Genomic DNA, 20,867 nt, shown 5'->3' with positions numbered 1-20,867 from the left:
ACACATGACACTGTCATATTTCCTTGAAATTCTTCTTTTAAGACACATTCAATATCTATATATATAGACAACGATTGGCTAGAAATTGATACTACTTATATTTCCAAACTACTTAATTTCATTAAACTTGCCTAATGTATAGTGCAATCCCAGAAAAGTTTATACTCTTGTATACTCTTTATCTAAGGTAGATAATAATATCCTAATGAGTAACATTATTTGCATGATCTGGGACTTTCATGAATTATCTCATTCAGTGAATACGTTTATATATTGTACAGCCGATAACATGAACTGAAAGCCAAGAAGAATATATTGCTGTCATACCACAAGAAGCTTTGAGAAGTTTATGTGGAGGCCTCAAGAAGTTATTAAAAAAAAAAAAAAAAAAAGAACACTTGGTTAAGTGTAATTTGTTTGGGTCTATTTTCCAGATCAATGTGAATTACATCATGGATGGAGGGCTAGAGCAATCTTAGAAGGCATAGCTAAAAGCAAATAATCACTTTAACACATTAAGAACAAGAAAAACAACAACAACAACAAAAAGCAAGAGAAGAAACAACAATTTGAGAAAATCTGGAAACCTCAAGTTGCTATACATTTCACAGATACCAAATTCACTTAAAAGAAACAAACAAACCTGCCCCGTACCACCTATCCTCTACCCACTGGTATAGTGAAATAGGTCTATTCTCTTGGGGCATCCCTCAGTAACAAAAATCCAGTGTAAAACAATGAAAGTTAGCTCTGTAAGTGATGCTTAGTATAGTCATGCGTTTTATATAAAAAAATTTAAATGAAATGTTTTTCTTAACATGCTTTATGTATGTGTTTGCTTATGCTGGAATTAGAGAGCATAATAGCCATACTTTAATAACTATACTTAATAAAAAAATGTGTGATTAAAAAACAAATGTCTTAGCTGCACAATGTCTTAGCTCAGAATAGCTTAAATCCTTCAAAAATGTGGAAAGGGATAACATCCTCATGAAATAAAATCAGTCAAGTGAGTTGATAAATAATTAGTAACTGATACACAACTCAGAACAAAGCTTCAGAAATGGTTTGATGAGGCAGGTAAGGCTGACAGACTTACTCTGAAGCTGAGGCTGCTGGAAGGAAAGGGGCTGTCCGAACACAAATGGGCTGTGGACTAGGGAAGAGGGAGGTTTTGCAGCTTGATCAAAGATGGAAGGAGCTGGGAGATTGGGCCGAGACTGAATGGAATTCAATATGGCACTCAGTTGGTCACCTGCAGTGGGCAAAACAGTCAAAACTACAACTTGTTATTAATTAACATCCAAAATGGCAAAGAATATGGTGCTTTATGACATTCAGATAAAGTTAAACACTAAATAAAACTATGCCAACTCAGGAATGAGTGGAAGTTGGTGATCATTATTCTCAAATTAGGGACCAAATGTTGTTATGTTGTTTTAATAGTCTTATATAACAGCCCACCTATGAAAACAAATTCATGAAAATTTACACACAACATTGAGCAGCAGTGTGGGGGAATTCAGAGTCTATGAAGAATCTATGATAGAGAGGTTGACTCAATATCATACAAGTGTAAACTGAGATCTAAGCAAATGATGTCTTCTACATAATACCTAATAAATGACTAAATAACTCCACCTCATATGCAGTACTCTTCATGCAGAAAATAAGCAAATAATATGAAAACGTTTTTTTAAGTAAATGTAGAACTGAAGGGAGGCAAAGTATATGTTATTAACTTAGTAATATATTTACATTAGAGTTAATAAATTATTATTTTCTTTTTTTAAATTGTTACTGCCAAAGAAATTATACTTCTTAAAGCATGAGCTCCTTTGCTTGGATGGATAATATAACAATCTTTAAGACTTATAAGATAAAAAGGAGTATGAGCTATCTAATTGGAATAGTATCTCAAGTATGAATTCTGACATTCTCCCTTGAAATTACATACACAGGACTTTAACAGAAAAATATTTTTAAAACTATGAAACAATATAATTAGATGGATGATCCTTAGCTTCTTCTTTAAGAGATTATATGTATTAAATATTTTAAATAACACTGAAAAAGAGAAGACGAAAAAATATATCTAGATTAGTTGATGTAAAAACTGGAACACAGTACCTTTCCAGCCATATTCCCTAAATATAATAAAGTTTCTTAAGTGAAGACTTCAAATGAAACAGCAAGAAAGAACAGACTTATATGGAAAGAACTGTATACATAGCTACATATGTCCACTTTTCAAAAATTTATGTTGTAGATTTCAGGAAGGATTTTAGAAATTATGAAGAATTTTATAGAATTAAGAATAAAGAATTTTTATAAAAAAATTTCTTGATCTTGGACAGTATAAACAGTTAAAAAATGGGAATTAGTTTAAAGGTAAGTTCATTAACAAAGGCCAGATATATTTAATTAGATTTAAGTTTCTTAATATTCCTTTGCACCATCTAAGTATTTTAAAAGCCTATTAAAAAATACGAACAATGTAAGCAAAAATTACACTTTTAAAAAGCGGTCCTTCATTATTTCTATTTAATAACAAATGTTATCAGCAATGTTTGTCTCTTAAAAGTTGATTTAAATTCCTACGATATTTAAGTAAATTATATTTTGAAGACTGATTTAAAGTGAGAGCCACCAGTACAATTTAGACACTTTAGAGACTGACAGCATACAATTTGAATTAAACATGGCTCCAGAACAGACTACTAATGAAGTAGAGTAGTAGTAAATAAACACTGAGATTTTAATTTAAGGATTGATAATGGGAGAGAGAAAAGGACATGAAGAAAACACCATCAAGCATTTCCCCTACTTAAGTATGAAGGTCTAGCTCAAGTTAGTTGCAATCTGAGCTACCAGAAATGAGCAAGCAGGCAGTCCCCAAGTCTGCAGGATAGACCAACACAATAGAGTAGGAAAAGCCAAAAGGAAATCTTGTAGCTAGGCTTCTTTCACATAAATACTTTGTGGAAAGCAATAAAGATATCAAACAACATGTGGTTTTATTTTAAACTGAATATCTCCTCTACATTGATGTCATTTTGCATTTTATTGATGATTTCATTATTTCATTTGCTCTGCAAGTCTAATGATGCTGTATTTGTTCCTCGAAATCAAATCCTATGAATTAGTGTAAATGACATTTTACAGTAAAATTATTTCCATGTAGGCTATCTTCTCCCTCCTACCCATCATCCCACTTGTATGCTACTTGCTGACAATATGCTGATTTAGAAGGAGTCAGGATCATATGTATAGAAAAGAAAAGGAATGTGTCTGAATTTTAGATGAAATCCAAGTATAAATTATTCTGAAATAATTATTGTTTGGATCGTCCATCATGTTGGTCTCTTCTAATACTGCAGACAAAACCAGCTTACACACATTTTATTTCTTTGGCTTGGGGTTTTTGTTTTCCTTTTTACAACTTTCTGATTTCATTATACATACCAAACCCGAATATAGCCTATTTCACATAATTCTAAATTAACTAAGATAACATGGCTAAACATTCAAAACCATGTGTATGTAATAAAGCTGACATGTAATATTACTTAAAACATTTTGATTTTAAATGGATCACTGTGGAAGGTTCCTTTTTGCTCATTAACACTACTATTAATAATAAGTGAGTGATAAAAACAATAGTTCTTTTACTAGATACAGTGTCATTGAATTTATGATGTGAATTCACAGTGAGTATCTTTAAATAGGAGCAAATAAGCAAAAACTACAAACATAAGCTAAAACTGGTAAAAATGACACTCTAAAAGAACACCTTTGCAAACATTTTGATTGTTAGTTTTCTAGGAACAAACTTTAATAAAGTTTTGTGGGTGAACAGTAATAAAAATGGTTAAAAGAGAAGGTAATAAAAATATTAAAGTTGGGTAGGTAAAAGACTCACTTTCAAACACCTACCTTTATTATTTCCAAGTCCATAATCAAATCCTTGGGCACTGCAACTTGCCCCTTTATTAAAAGCTTGCACTGAGAAAGGGCTTGGAGGAGGAGTCTGAGAATTTTGATCCAGAAGAACTTGTTCTATAATAAAAGACACAGCTATAAAATTAGTTTCTTATATGCTATTCCCCTATTCATAGAATGAAGAGAAAGTTACCAAGAAATACTTTATGATGGTTAGATTTTAAAACCTCACATTTAGATTTGATAATAAGTCTAACAATTAGGTCATTGATACTGACAAATTATACGACAAATCTTTGTTTTCATTATCAAATACATAGTGAAACTTAGAAACTGGATATGGTCTTATGAAGCCAATTTACTTTCATTGTGGCTGGATATATCATTGAATGCATACTAGTATTTTTGGATCAGGAGCTCCAATTTGTGACAGATTTATACAAGAGCACTTTATAAAATAAAAATGGGTATCCTATAAACCAGAAATCAAAATATTTTGTGTATTAGCACTCAAATAGAAATGTCTAAATATATGCTTTTTTTTCCTATTTGAATGCTAATATACAAAATATTTTTAGTTCTGAATGTAAATATTGTGGAAAATTTAACTTTTAACTTATTTTTACTTATTATATAAGGACATTTCCTCTAAATGAAAGGATGATAAATCAGGTCACATAGAGCTATTCACACATGCTCAAGTCAATAAATGTATCATAATTCTTATTTCAAGGAAAAAAGGCAAGTATTTTATCCAGTTTACAACATAAATTAATAAACTAAGGTATCCTTTATTATCAATGAGATGGCCATAAGACCTTGTATGATATAATACTAAAAACACAAATACCATAATTCAATAGTCATATTAATGCCAGCTAAAAAAGGGCAAAATAAAATCTGTCAAATGCAAGGTAAAAGGAGAAAAAGTATCTATTCTATCAAAACAACTTTACAGATAATGAAGTCTTGAGTATATTTTTTAGAAATCAAGATCTCTTCAAAAAGAAAATGGAACTAGAAAATGTGGTGTTTTCTTCCACTTGCATTTTCCTTTCACTTACATTTCTAGACTTTTTTCAACAAGTCAATCCCCCAGCACTTCCCTTAGGCAATAGTGTTTAGTGTCAGATATTTCAGCAGTGGAATAGGTTTTCTGGAAAATACTCAGGAACACTAATCTGAATGGGAAAGACAGCATCCCTCTCACCCTCTAGACTCAGAATGATCTCAGCATCAAGTATAAGGTCTGTTTTTAACCAGACCAGTAACTTTGCCTACTAGCTTTATTTGCAAATATCAAAGACCTAGAAATAATTTTTACCAAGAGCAAAGTTTTGTTGTACTTCTACTACCTCATACAAATTACTATAGTGCCAAATCCTCTTACTTCCACATTAAATACAGTTACATACTAATATCGACGAGCAGACTATTTGGATACAACATCAACTAATCGTAGTGATTTTCAGGCACTAACTTCTTAACACTTTTTCCTGATCACCCCAGGTCTTACGTTAAAAACTTAACATCACTTTATATAAGAGCAAAGGACCATTAAGTGTTGATAGAGAGAAATTTAAACTTCTCTTACACTGCTTTTAGGGTTGAATATCTTACTTAGCAGAAATAATATACTAATTTAAGAAGCATTTTATTTTATTTTATTTACTTTTTTTTTAATTTTTTTTTTTCAACGTTTATTTATTTTTGGGACAGAGAGAGACAGAGCATGAACGGGGGAGGGGCAGAGAGAGAGGGAGACACAGAATCGGAAACAGGCTCTAGGCTCCGAGCCATCAGCCCAGAGCCTGACACGGGGCTCGAACTCACGGACCGCGAGATCGTGACCTGGCTAAAGTCGGACGCTTATCCGACTGCGCCACCGAGGCGCCCCAAGAAGCATTTTAACTAAGAAGAACCGTCTACCTCTAAGTATATAGAAATAAAACTCTCCATTTAAAACTCAGTCTTCAGTATAGAGGGCATTTTACATTTTAATCATAACAGCTAACCTTACCATCTGCTAGTTTTATGTTATTATTTGTTCATTTGGATTTCATATGGAACTTATAAATTATTTTCATTTTGTAAACGAGAAAACTGAAGCACAGAGACGTCAGGTTAACTTGGCCAAGGTTACACAACTGAAAAGCTGTGGCGCTGGTATCTGTACCCTAGCAGTCCAGCTCGAGTTCACTCTTACACTTAAGCTATACTGACAGTTAAAAAAATAATTAAGCTAGGAAGTTACTTTGATAGTTACCCAAACCATTCTCATATTATTTACCTATGTCTTATATAAAGCTGACCTCACTTTATGTATTTTCATTTATATCAGAATATGCATATATAGTGGAAATGTTTAGGAACTTCTGAATATGTAATATATATATTAAGTATATTATAAATGGGAAGGTTATTTTGTAAAATGTCTAAGTTTCATCAAATGAAGCCGTTCTCATTCTCACAACATAATGAAGAATAGGTATACCAACCCAGAACATTATTTTACAACCACATCAGCTGTGATTATTAAGTGTGTCTGTAAAGACGAGGGAAGTAGCAGGTTCTCAGATTCTATTCAATGATTACTGACACAGAGTAGTGTGCTGTAATGAGCACAGCATCTTAAATACAAATGCAGTTTCTGGCTCAGGTGATACATCTGCCATACATCTAGCTATATAACCACAGGCAAAAGTCATTTCAAATCCATGACCTTTAGTTTCCTTACCTGTAAAATGAAAATTATAGAACTTATTCAAAGGCTTATTATGGGGAAAAAAAGGAAAAATGTTTAATGTATACTGTTAATACAGTAAAACCTTGGTTTATGAGCATAATTGTTCTGGAAACATGCTTGTAATCCAAAGCAGTCATACATCAAAGCGAATTTCAAGAACCACTGGCTAAGTTGTGATCATGTGACATTCAGCGTTAGGTACTACTTGTATTGCAAGACATCGCTCATTTATCAAGTTAAAATTTAGGATAAATGTTTGCTCGCCTTGCGGAACACTCACAGGACAAGTTATTTGCAACCCAAGGTTTTACTGTAGTCTAAATGTACTCTGTCATTCATGAAGTTTCAAACTTTTAAAAGATCTATTTATACTTATGGCCATATTGCCTCTTGGATGGTAAATACTATGTATTTATTCTCTTTTGGATAAATACCCATGTTCTTTCATTTATCTGACCTTTTCCTATAAATTTTAGGATTTTGAAGAAAAAAATCTATGCTTGACTTATCCACTTAGTTTGATGCCCTAATATTTTTGTGATTCAACTTGTATTTACAAAACTTAATATGCAATTAAGTGCCAAAACTGTTTCAGAACGAGGAATACAAAGATTAAAAACCCTGTGCCTGTCCACAAGTGACTCACAATCTCGATATAAAGAAATAAAAATTAACTTCAGTATGATATCAGTTTTATTCTAGCGGTAAATATAGTTCTTTAGGAACTTAGAATTCTTGACTCTGTAAGGATCAGTTAAAGCTTCACCCAAGTGATGACATGGTCTGAACTTGGAAGAACCATGTTTTTGTCCCAGGAGAATGAAGAGAAGGGGACAATAAAGAAAAGTTTTTATTAACTGAGATTATTGAAAAAGATGAAGTTGAAAGCTGAAACTCTAACGACAAAATAGGAACCCCCCAAAAGATGCTATGCATTTATCCAATGCTCCTATCCTGAGACAAAATTAAATCAAATGAAATTGCCTAGGAGAAGTACTATGATTGACAATTTGAAAAGTGAACTTCCATTTAGTGGTTAAAAAAAAAAGGTAAAACATTCAATCCTGGACTGGCATAGAATAAGGAGTCATACAAATCTACATCAATGGGAAAAAAAAGAAAACATAGTTTGCAAAGATGGATTCATGTTTCACATTTTCTTTTAACTCTCTTCGTACATGTGCTGAGTACCCATTAGTTTCACAAACAAATTTTAAGAATTGTAAGAATTTTTAACTTCAGTTTTTCTTTTTACTTAAAAAATAAACACACAAAAAAGTTGTTTACTTCTGCATTTCAAAGGTTAATCAGAATAAATCACAAATTTAAGCCAACTTGCCATCTTCATGTCGAAGGTATTGGTTTCCGCCTCTGTCTCTAGCTAAGGACCATGCCTCTCCTTCATCACTCTCACAGAACTCTACCATGCTGTTCTTATCCAGCTGCACCCACGCACCTTCAGAATTGGTTACCTAGCACATAACAAAAAGCACGATTGATTGGCTTGATTCTTTCAGGGTACTCAGGCTGAAAACCAGCAAAAAGTTTAAGTGTTTGAATAGGGTAAGCATTCCAAAAGTTACCATGAAATTAGATTCTGAAATTAAGACCACAGCCTGAGGTAAGACAGAAATCAATAAAAAGTTCTGTAAAATGCTGCTTATTTATGACTTCAGTAAAAATAGTAACTTTTAAGGCACAGGACAACCTCTAAATAACTTTACACATTACCCCAAAACACGTGGCGCTCTCTCTTTTTTTTGTTTTGGCACCTAAAATATCCCAACATAGCAAACTATTATTTAGATTGGTAGTGTCTATAATACAACTTGAAAATGACCCTGACACTGAGAAATAGCATGACACACTACATCTTCAAGCTCATCAGCTGAGGCAAATGCCACCATTAACTAAAAAGTTTTATTTGCTCAGGACTTCAGTGAGACACATAAATGAGAACAAAGAAATGAACCCTTTGTATATGTCACATCTCCATACCAATTCATAGTAAATATTTTAAAGTGCTGTTAACCCATGACATTATAGTACATTTATAATAATGAAAGGATATATGTACATACCAAACATTCATATATACAATACAAATCATTTTGTTAATATAAATACTGTTTTCAGAAGGATAATTATGAGAATAAAATTACTTAAAAAAGAAGCACAGAAAAATGATGTTAGTAGTATTTGCATTACAAGTAAGGATAAAGAACATTAACGTTTAAAAACCTGGGATGGAAATGGCAACCTTTGGAAGAAAGAGATGCTCTGGTATTATATTAAAAAGGAATAATTTAGAAGTCATGAAGCTACAAGAATCCATACCTCTCCCACTGCTTTGACTTTGTTTCCCAGAACTAACATTCCAATTGGGATACCTCTAAGGTTAGGGCAGCTTCTGATGTTGTGACCGGAAGGTCCCGTCTTCACTACCTTGTACATGCCTGGCCCTCCTCGCAAGAACGGCATATCTTGTTCTTGCATTGTTGCTTCCTGTGGGCAGCAGGAGTTTATATCTTTGAAAAAGTCATCAGTATTAGTTTTAGGTTCCTGAAAATTTGAATAGGAAAAAAAAAAATAAACAAAATACAATCTATTACCACTTTCGACATCCTATTATTAATAGCTTTTACAGCAAGTCTTTAATACTATCAAATAAGAGAATACATATCCAAAAGTAACTGAAGTATACACATTAACACGACTACCAAAGAATCTTTTAATGTTTCAATGCTGAGTAATATTTAAAAGAAGAGAAGAAAATATAGCAGAAAGAGCGAATGAACCTCTGGCTTTTGCCCACCACAATTTAAGAAATATATAGTACTTGATTTTATTTTTATTTTTTAATGAAATATTAAACAGTAGGAAAAACAAAAATAATATACTCTGTGAACCACAACTGAATAATTTTGAGTCATTATTACTGCATTGCTGTATGTTGGTACAGGTTAAAAAGTCTAAATCTTCATTTCCTTCCACTTTGTAATAATTACTTACAAATAGAGAAAACACGTGTGAAGATTCTAGAAACTTGTCTATAAACAGGATAGCAATGACAAAAAATGTGCATAAAATATAGCTACATCTTAATATTTACTAGGTTAAGGATAAATATAAGAATGCTTATAAGATTTTAACAACTCATACTTCCTTAATGTAATACAAATAAAGATGTCCTGCTAGATCTGCTAGGCCAATACTAAACAATGATATATTAATGCTATTAACAGAAAAAGATGATTATGCTTTTAGAGAGATTAATATCAAAGATGCATTTTTACATAAATACAATGCATTTAGATATAAAAGAATCGCTTCTAAAATGAAAGAAAAGGACATGCCCTAAATTTTCTATTGAATCTGAATGAAATTGTTCCCTATGTGAATGCAATAAAGATAAATAATAACCTTCTCATATTTGCTCTTTGTGAAGGAGTAAAGTTCCACACTGGGGGCTCTTCCATTGTCATTATTACTTCTTTAAAACAGATTTAAACTGTACTTTTAAATACAGTAGTAAAGACTATAAATTATTTTATGTTTAAATACAACAAAAGATGACCCTAATGGGGCACTTATTTAAACAGTGCATTAAAATTAAATTAATATTTAGTAATACCATAAACATGGAATAAAAATGAAAAAAACACTAATATACTATTTATGCAAGATAAAATACTACTAAATAGCTCTATCCCTCTAAGTAGTGTCATACTAAAGGGTCTTCCTTTCTATAATAAAAAATTAAAAATGAAATTCTTAAGTTAAAAAAATGTAGATTCAAGAATTCTGTGTACCTGTGACTTTAACTCAGTATACGGTCAGGGAAAATTTTTAACCCACTATTAACCTTCACATAATATTCTATTAATTTCATTGTGGTGATGAATAACTTTTAGGTGTATAAATATGTACTATGGACAATATTTATTTACATTTAATATAATAATACTTGAAAAATGTAGATTTATAATCTAAAATAAACTTAAAATATGCATTGTACACACCCATGCATATATACTCATAAAAACTTACATATGAATAAAGAGTGTGCTCAAAATGAAAATGGAGGGTCAGGTCTAAACTTTAAACTGTGCTACTACACTAACAAGGTTTTCAGTAAACATTTAAAAATATGTAGTTGTGAATAACCAATTTCAGTAAATATATCAGGCTATTTCATAGTTGGAAGAGGCAAGTTAGTCCTATTTACAACCATTTTTTAAAAAATTACATGGTATGATGTCAAAAATAACAAGCAAATATTAGATTTAGTGAAAAATCAATTTTACTGGTATTCACTGATATATTTAGAGCATTTAATTAAGTTATAACAGTATTTCCAAACTTTGGTCATTCATCAGAACACAAGAGACGAGTCTTGGCAAAAACTAATAATAATTGCAAGTTGTTCAGTGAAAGGCAATATATGAGAACTTTTATTAAAATATTTAATATTTTATTGAATAAAGAAACTATGCAAATTAATAACTGTTAAACAAAGTCTATCCATTTTTTTTTATAGCGCAGAGAATGAAAAGAACTGACAGACAAATAAGTCATAGAAGTATGGTTGCCATTCTCAAGGAACCCTAATATACATGCTTTAGCCAATACAGAAATGGAAGACCTGGGGACCAGTGTAAGAAATGGATGAAGTGCACTGTAATTTTTTTTCTCTTTGCATTCCCACCCCATTCTCAGATGAATATCCAAAAGGGCATTGTGAAAAGCTAGGGAAGAAGAGAAGAGCCATGGATTTGGGACTTTCCCATCAAAACAAGCAAGCTGAGAAAGCCAGATGTGGATGTAATTATGGGAGAAGCTAGTCATAAATTAAATACAGCAAATTTGAAGTCACATAAAAGTTCAAATTAAACTAATAATACATTCTTTGACAAAAGCAGAGGGAAAAGGATTACCAGGGAAACTCAATTGTAGCACTTTGTGTCGATCTTTTTCGGCAAAAAGTCTTTCATTAACCTTAAGCAAAGGCTTCAAAAGATAGAAGGCAAAATTTGTTATACATGCTGAAATACCTGAATATTGTTTGACTGTTCCTTACAGTTAACTCACCTGGGGAAAAAAAGCTTTGGAAGTCCATGAAAATACGTCCAAGTCCCTGACTCCTTGGCTAGCATTAAAGATACTCTGAGCGACAAAGTTTAAGAAAGAAAAATATCAACAAAGAAAGGGAACAGGATATTATCTACAGAAGATGTGTTCACAGTAACAACATTGTTCTGTACTCTAGCACCAGCACTGTGGTATTATTTTACTACAGGGAAACTGAAGCCACCTGAGTAAACCATACAGCAAAGAAAGACTGATAAATAAGTTTTTGTCAAAAGCTCTCCATGGATATAGTGTGTCATGCCATTTACTAAAATTAAGAGCCAGACATTTATTTAAAGCTTAAGACAGTCAATGCAAGCAGGAAACCTTAAAACTCTTTTAAATGACGACGTATCTGTTCCAATACAAGCCAGATTTGTTTTATGACAGAAAACAGTCTGCTGTTTTATAAAGAAAAGGTAAATAATATAGATTGTATAGATAGTGCAACTATTATTATGAATATTAATGGCATGGAGAATCTGTGAACATTTCCACTTTTTAAAATACAAAAAACATCAAGAAGTCAAAAATCTAGGTCATTTTTCAATCTCCCTTTCTTCTCTAAATGAGGAAAAATCATTCAGAAATGTTACTGAAAGCTGTTAGCATATTTGTTAAGAAAAGTACACAGAAAAACATACAACTTGAATCTTTTCTTAAAAGACAGGCCTAGTTTTTGCTATCACCAAGTTTAGGAAATGCATGGAGCCTTTACATCTCTATGTTAAAATCTAAAAATATTCTGTTAAATAACCAACTCGCAGCAGCAGTCCTAGAAAAGTCAACATCTTCACAAAATGTCTTAATGAAAATTTAAGTGATATACATTTTAGACAAAAATATGCTACTGAATATATTTGATCTGAAATTAAAATCTTCCCAGTGAGTAGCAATTACACAATTTTACTGCTTATGTAAATACTGTGATAAATGGTTATTTTGAACAAAAAAGAGGACACTCAAAATGTTAATAAAAGCTTTCAGCATCCAAAACTTCAACACAAAAGAAACAACACAATTCCCAACCAATTATAAGCCATTTTAGATAATGACAATTTAATATTCTTTAACCCTGTATTTTCCTCATGTATTTATGTATGGAAAGATGCAGATACACACCCATATACATACACATATACGCTAATTCAGAGATATAAGACATATAACAGCCAGAAAAAGGAGTTCCTAGTAATATGCCTACAAATGAATGCAAAACAAAACCAAGACCAAAAACCAAAGCCCCCTTTCATATTTAAAAATGAATAGCAAATAGGGTCCTTTCTCTTTATGTGAAGTGGAAACATGATGAAAGCATTTTAAAATGCTATTTTTTGGGGGAAAAAGATGCCTTTACTGGTTCATTCATATATATAAGAATTTTTGAACTATGTGCTCAAAGGTTTTTCTCCTTCACAGAAAACAGTGGTGCAGACCTTTTGACATAAAACAATATTGAGATATTCTTTAGTATTTTCTATTTTTTATCATAATTTTTTCTATATTAAAAGCAATGTAAAAAGCATCGTGAAAAGCAAGGCAGATGGAGTTAGTGATAAAGAAGCAATATAGTGATTCACAATATTTGAAGCTTGTACCTCTCTTTTATTTCCATGTGCAAACAAGTGTTTTGAGTCTGAGTACATGAATTAACAAGTGATATAACTGCTAACCATTGTGATAAATTGCCAATCAAATCATTTTTGTACATGTTAATTATATGTGGATTCAAATTTGACACTTGTTTGCTTTTCTCAATTTGTAGAAAATTCCAGTAAACACTAGTTTACTACTTTTAAAAAACGGTATCCAAATAAAATTACATTTATCAAATACCAAAAATGCACCAGATAGAAAGCTGGAGTTTAAACATAAAATAGACTTGCACAGTTTTGTTTAGAAAATTTAGGCAAGTTTAGTCTAAAGACATGAACATGCATGAAAATAATAATATCTCCAAAGTCTCAATTTCTAATTATTAAAATACATAAATTAGCTTTCATAGATTAATAGGAGTACCACTATATGCAAACACACACACACACACACACACACACACACACACACACACACACACACACACACCCCTACAATAATCTAAATCATTTTATACTCAAAGACTGTTTTAAAGGCAAAAAAGTTCTGTTAGGAAAATTAAAAATTAAAGCATACTAAAATCCTAACTAAATTAATGATCACCAAACTGCGGATAATTTTTCAAGGCACAGAAGATCAAATAAGTGAAAAATATTCATTGTGAAAATACATGACCAAACATGCCAAATGCTCAGGCAAAAAAATGCTTAATAATTCTTTCACTGTGCTAGATGAGCACGGAGTTAAGAGTTGCCATTTTTAAAGAGAAAAAGATAAAATGTCTCCGAAAAATTAAACACAGCATACACAAAAACAATTAGTGTTATTTTAATTGCCTTAATTTCATTCTGTTAATGGTGCATTAATACTTAGTATTTACTAAAGGTTAAATAGTAAAAACAGATTATGCATATACATACACCAATCTATTAACATAACAAAACCAAGCAATTCGGGGTATGTTAAAGCTGTGGCTACCAGGCATCATCAGGTAACCCAAGAGAATGAAATGGGACATAAAATGGGAGAAACATTTGCTAATTTTACCAATTACCCCAGGTAATGCTATCAGAGAGATTACCAAAGATATTTTCCCTTCATCTCTCCTCCGTATGTTCCAGTCCCTAAAATTTGAAGAAATCAACCTACTTTCTGTATGTGAACATCAATCAGCATATGGAGGAAGGAAGTGGTTTGTATAAATGCCTGGAGATGTTTGGACACATGAGCTGTTTCTCCAAGAATTCAGATAATATAGTCATTATAAAGATATCTTAGAATACTTCCATCCAGGTATCATTTACTCTCCTTGATATACACTCTACCACTCAACCTTCACAATGTTGGAAGACCTCATTTCTGACAAAGTATCCAAAGAATTGGGCCTAGAAGTTTTAAATCACTAATATCTCCTATCCTAGAAGTAAACTCGTTTTCCCCCCAAAATGTAAGGTCTATTCCAGGCACATTTTCCCCAATGTATGAAACATTCTATTAGCTTACATTCTGTAGCTTCCAGATCTTTAGAATTTTAAGTTAAAAATCAACATCTTATGCCTTCTGTCTTCTCAGACTGACCTACGTCACCTTCAACATGTATCATGGTACTCATCCTCATTCAACCATTAAGGTTATGAATATTCACATTTACTTAACTTGGGAGTTCTACTAAAGTGGTATGATTTTTATAGCTATATTTACTTTGTCCTTTTGTGACCATATGTCTCCTTATTTATTACTTTCTACTTGTGATTTTGAGAGAGTAGCTATCTGTTGACACTAGAAAAATAAGAATGATAAAATACATGACATCACAGGTCACAACAAAATTAAATGAGAGAAAAGTAAATGAGAAGAAGCAGCATATAGGTGATAGGAATTATTCTGAACAGTACATCATACCAAATGCCAAGCATTAAAATGTAGTATTCAACAAAGTTGAAAGCCTACCGTGCGCAAAATATAATATTTAACATTTTGGAAGAAAAGAATATGAGTAAGAAGGGATTCTTAATGAGTCCTTAACCTTAAGGAGCTTAACAAGAGAAGTAAAATGTATACAAATACAAATGGGCTGAAGGGAAGAAAAACAAACTAAACATTATGGGTAAGAAGTAGAGCTCTTCTACTTCGACCTGAGAAAAGAGAGGGAAACCTAATTTCCCCAGTACTTATGTGATTCCTACCCCCAATCTTTTGCTTTGTCAGCCCTTATCAACTAGTTTTCAGTTCCCAAACACAGCAGGCCTCCATAACTTTGGACATTTGATTCTTTGTCACTTTTTCCTGACAACCTTTCTTCAAGACTTTTTCCCTCCTCACATATCACCTAGGTGAAGTCATTCTGTAACTTATTACAATGCAACTTAATTATTTGAATGTGGCATGTCTGCCATATTATACAATGAGTACTCCAAGAGCAAGAACTGCACTCCCATCTTATTGATTTCATATCCCTTCCCTCCCCCTCTTCACTCAATGCTTACTTCCCATCTTAGTATTTGGTACGTTAATAAGGGCTCAATAGTCCTTAAATGAACAACCAATAAATTAGTAAATACAGCATTACTGGGAAGTACAGAGAAGACAAATGTCAACAGAAATTTTTGAGCTTGGTCAACTAGGAAAATTTAGTAAAAAAGATAGGAAAAAAATAGGAAGGGAAAGCATCCTAGACAAATGAAACAACATAAAGACTCCAAGATGTAAAATTGGACAGTGTGTTCTAAAAAGGGCACAGTGCTCTTCTTCTTCTCCTTCACTTTTTTTAAGAGCACAAAGTTCTAACAGAACACCAGCACCTCACAAAAAAGGGTCTGCATTCTTCATATTTATCCCTGATCTTACCATTGACCAAAAAATACTTTAAAAAATACATAGTTATATATAATATGAAAAGTCAATGCTATTTATCTGAACTAGAGCATTACTAAAGTGCTAAAACAGAGTGAAAGTCACATTTGTACTAAGTGAGGGTTACCATCAATTCTTAGCAAAGTAATGAAGTATTGTTAGGCAGGCTAACAGTTAGCTACAGTACCTGTCCGCAATGACAACACGAGTACAGAGCCCGACACAGGGCTCGAACCCACAAACCGCAAGATCATGACCTGAGCCAAAGTCAAACACTTAACTGACTGAGCCACCCAGGCGCTCCTAAAGCTTATTCTAAATAGGGTTACTTATGGTGATTTTTTAAATAGTTCATCAAGTATTTACTCAGTGTTCAAATTTCTAATCCTCATCCCCACCATCCCCAACAGTTTGAGTCAAGATTCAGATAAGGTACACACATTGATGTGAATGCAAAATTATTTTAACTAGAAAAGGTTGAAGAGGTAGATGTAAAGACTGCAGAAGGCAACTTTTTGGTATTTTTGTATCTTTTTAAGTTAGTGGCATCCATCCTTGGTTATTTCTAATATTATTTTTTATCTCTGCATTCTCTGTCTCTCTTTACTGAGGACTGTTTTACAATTATTAGCCATAATTATAGTTGATTTATTCATAAATTGACTCAAGGAGAAAGGGAGAGTGGGTGGAAAGTGAATGTGTTTTTTTCCAGTAGTAAATGTAGTAAGAGATGCAAATGAAGAGGTAGAAAGGTACATGAAAGGTACATTTATTTAGCTTATTTGTTCCCTGAGAAGGTGAGATAGAATCCTTATTCCTTCCACCCCCTATCAATGTTTGGCCCTGCGGAGTAACATATTCCTTATGTTAGAGGCCCTCGCGGGTCCCTACAGACAAAACCTTGAAAAATGAGCCTGTTCTCACCAATGCCAGGCTGACTGTGTGAGTCCTCATCTAACACCTGCACTGAAGCAACTTTATACCAGGTCTGTTTGGAGCCCTAGGCCTGTTAGTTTTATACCCTCTATCATTTTTGGTGACCACATAAAATATAAACCCTCTGTCATCTACCTGTTCTAGTATTTTTATACTAAAACTACTCTATGCTTCTCTAGGAACCAGCATCAAACTATTGCCATTTGTCCCCTGACTTTGTATTGTATCTAAGGGGACCCCTCCCCCAATGGTAAACAAATTCGCTTTCATCTTTAATCTTGCCAGTCACAGTGTTGCCATCATCTGTGTCTTTGGTTTGATGTGGATGATCGCCCAATTGCTGAGACTTTTAGTTCTTAGACTAAGGCAGTTAGAATGACTGTCACTTCCACTCTACTTCAGCTACCTGCTCATGGCCACATTAACGGGCCATATCAGTCAGTAAAACGCTCTATGAAATCAAGTTCAAATATTCTACTTTATCACACAAACTGCCTATCCTTCTAGTTCTTTAGGTAGACTGCACTCCTACATTGTTCCAGGATTTTATTCTGCCTCCAAGTCCCTTGGACCTCCACTTGTCCTTTCACGTTTCTAACGGAGGCTGGATTCCATGGTTGGTGATCTCAAGGCCTCTTTCATCAGCATCTGAAATCTTGTCCCTCTTTTTCTGTCACAGCAGCCCAAAATTCCAGCCAGTGTTATAATCTAATTTCTTGGCACTTTTGATTCTGGACACTTAGGGCTATGGGTGAGGAAGGGCATCCAGAATGGATACATCCAGTGGTTTCTCTGGGTCCTTAGGGACCACTAATCCAAAAACAAGTAGTTTCTCTTCAGATCCATCAGTTTCTCTTAAAGGCTATTCCAAACCTTGACTGCATTTCTAAACCCTCTAACTTAACTCATTTGTTTCAATCTCAACTGATGCCTTTCCTCTCTTCTATTTTATAAAAATCATGCTCTTCTTCAACCTCTTCCTTTTCCCCCTCCATCCCTAAAAACTTACCTACTGCCATACATATGCCCTCCCCTCCCTCACAAAACAACTCTCCAAATGAGCCCTTAATTCCATTTTCTCCTCCTTTTTGGTCTTCAGATGTCTTATCTACATCTGTATTTACCCCTTTTTACTGGCATCTTTCTTTTAATTTGTAAGGATTTCAAATCACCACCATCCTTAAAATAAAGGAACTAGAAAACCTCAGCCTTATCAATGATACCAGGCTTTCTGAGTTATTTACATTAAAATAGAACTCATGTCATTCTTCAGCATAAAAAAAGGCTAGAAAATACCGCAAGACATTTCATTTTATGATCTTCACTATTCTGTCTCTAGATTTTTTTCAAATAAGTCAGGGACAACCTCTTTCACATTCCAGTGAAAACCCATCAGGAAGTATTTGTATGGTTCACCCATTTAGCTTTCTTTCTCACCTTTGTTACTGCCCTTCTCTCTCTGACCTCAACAATAAATAGTCTCTTGAATGGGATTTAGAAGCATCAAATAACAGAACACCACTGTTCCAAAATGAAACGATGGGATTTAAAACTTCAACACACGGCATTTCTTGCTCCTCCTTTCTACCTTTGTTTAGTGTCTTGCTTCATCTGTGTGAATATCTTTCTCTTCCAAAAGCATCTCCTCAAATGAACAAAGGAATTAAGAAGAAAATTTTGGAGTGGGGGTTGGTAGTAAAGATAATATAATTTAATACAATGCCTTATCAGGGATTGAAAATACACAAAATCTAGACTAATCAAAATTTTAAACATAAACTGTCAATAAAACAACAAAATGGTTATTATGTTATCTCATTTAAAATATAAATTTCATAATCCTGAGGAATATTTGGTTACAATAGTGGCTTCAAGCCATTAAGGCTACCTTTTCGGCCACAGATGATAAAGAATTATTATTTCTCTTCCATACTAGTCCTTCTTCCAGAGGGTCAAAATTCTTTTCCCTTTTTTTTTTTTTTAAAGATTATATTTTCAAGTGATCTCTACACCCAACATGGAGGTCAAACTCACAAGTGAGATTGAGAATCGCATGCTTTATTGACTAAGCCAGTCAGGCAGCCAAAATTCTTTTCATTTTTAACTGTAGATGCAAATCTGAGGAAAATTAAAGATCTGGTTTATTTATTCAAAAGTTTGTATTTTAATTATGTATTTGTCATTGCTTGGCTTAACCTTAGTAAAACAGTACTCCAACACTCTCTAAATTTTATCACATATTATTAGTAAAACATACACAGAAATATATCTCTCCTCACTGTACTATTATAAAACATATATAAAATAATATAAAGTACGAGATCAACAAATAGAAATAGAAGTTCAATTATATTTTTCCTCAAAGAATCATCTTCTATAATTGCCCCTTTGGAAAGAGCACATTACTCTGGACTATCAAAGAGGAAAACAAACAATATATTGAATGATTTGATATAATAAGCTACCTTTATATGCTGCTGATTTTTAAGAAATTCAACTGTTTAAAATACTAAGGTTTTTTTTTAAATAAAATTTTACCAGCGCTATTTATGAACAGTGTCATAAGGAGTACATACATTTGATAGTGATGAAAAGGAAGAAAAATCATATATTTCTGTTTAATTATAAACAGAGCTATGAGTTTATGGCAATTTTTGGACACTGGTGCTAGCTAAGTACTGTACTGCATTTGTCAGAGGTTCAATAAATTCTCTGACATTAGGATTTAGCTTTTAGTTCTAGTTGGAACACTGTAACACCACTAAGAGACTAAAACTCCTTTTCATTTTTACACAATAGTATTATAAGCCAAGAAAGAAAAGAGTCAAACTTAGACAAACACAGGGAACTAACTACAAAATGCCAACATACAACAGAAATGTTATACATCTTTTTGAATGTATAGTAATACTGAGTTCACAACTTTTAGTTTAGAATTCATTGAAAACAGCAGCGTGAGTAACAGACAACTACTCTCATTCCCTACATCTTTGAAAGGAATTCCAAAGGCCTAGTTTTAATTTACTACTTCCTGCCTGTGACCATAATAAGTACCAGTGCTTAGCTTTGCCAAACTCCACCTTCATTACACAGAAGCTCTTATGAATTCAAGCACGAACAAAGCAAAAGTTATTTAGTTGTGGTTTACCTCAGAACTGAAAAGCCTTAATTAAAGAAAGCCCTGTAATGAGGACAGAGTGTACCTATTATGCTTTTTAAAACCACCTTTTACTTACGTCAACAGGGACCAGAAGACTCTTGCCAAGGTGTTGATTAAAGGACAGGCACCAGGCTTCAGTGTAACCATTCATGTTAGGAACATACTTCTTTATTGTCTCATCATTCAGTCTCAGCCACACACCATCATCATTATGGATCTACAAGACATAAGCAACAACAAGCCATGCCCACCTGTAAGTCCTAGTAGGCTTGCAAGGGCTACAGGGCTACAAAGCAGGCAAATAATAGTGGACATGAAGATTAAACATCTAGTTTTTGCAAGCGGTAAGTAAAAGAGAAACTTCAAGGAAAAAGCAGCAAAGAATGCCAAGAAATGTGGTAATTCACATGGTGAGACAGTAAAAACAATGTCCCTTATGAGTAAAAGCGCAAAGAAATCACACTTTAAGATAGTTTAAAAATAAAATGTTTGTCTCTCTAAAGA

General features: G+C 33.0%; 1 protein-coding gene across 16 annotated transcripts in view; it reads right to left on the bottom strand.

Annotated features, from left to right (window-relative positions):
• The window catches only part of MYCBP2 (MYC binding protein 2), a 293,673-nt gene that overhangs the window by 62,889 nt on the left and 209,917 nt on the right, over nt 1–20,867 (bottom strand). For 7 of the 16 annotated variants that reach the window (XM_086709934.1, XM_086709939.1, XM_086709855.1 and 4 more), the window contains 6 exons: nt 20,440–20,580; nt 11,780–11,854; nt 9,026–9,250; nt 8,028–8,160; nt 3,937–4,059; nt 1,100–1,279 (listed from right to left, as the gene is read on the bottom strand). In XM_086709934.1, coding sequence (XP_086566060.1) covers nt 1,100–1,279; nt 3,937–4,059; nt 8,028–8,160; nt 9,026–9,250; nt 11,780–11,854; nt 20,440–20,580 — 877 coding nt within the window. The remainder of the gene's footprint in view (nt 1–1,099; nt 1,280–3,936; nt 4,060–8,027; nt 8,161–9,025; nt 9,251–11,779; nt 11,855–20,439; nt 20,581–20,867) is intronic. The other 9 variants (XM_086709868.1, XM_086709907.1, XM_086709946.1 and 6 more) reach the window with 7 other exon arrangements.

Source organism: Puma concolor, chromosome A1 (assembly GCF_028749965.1).
Source record: "Puma concolor isolate L17-30 chromosome A1, mPumCon1.1.hap2, whole genome shotgun sequence".
NCBI lineage: Eukaryota > Metazoa > Chordata > Mammalia > Carnivora > Felidae > Puma > Puma concolor.
Note: the sequence above shows the minus strand (reverse complement) of the source record. Positions and strands in the feature narration are given on the sequence as shown.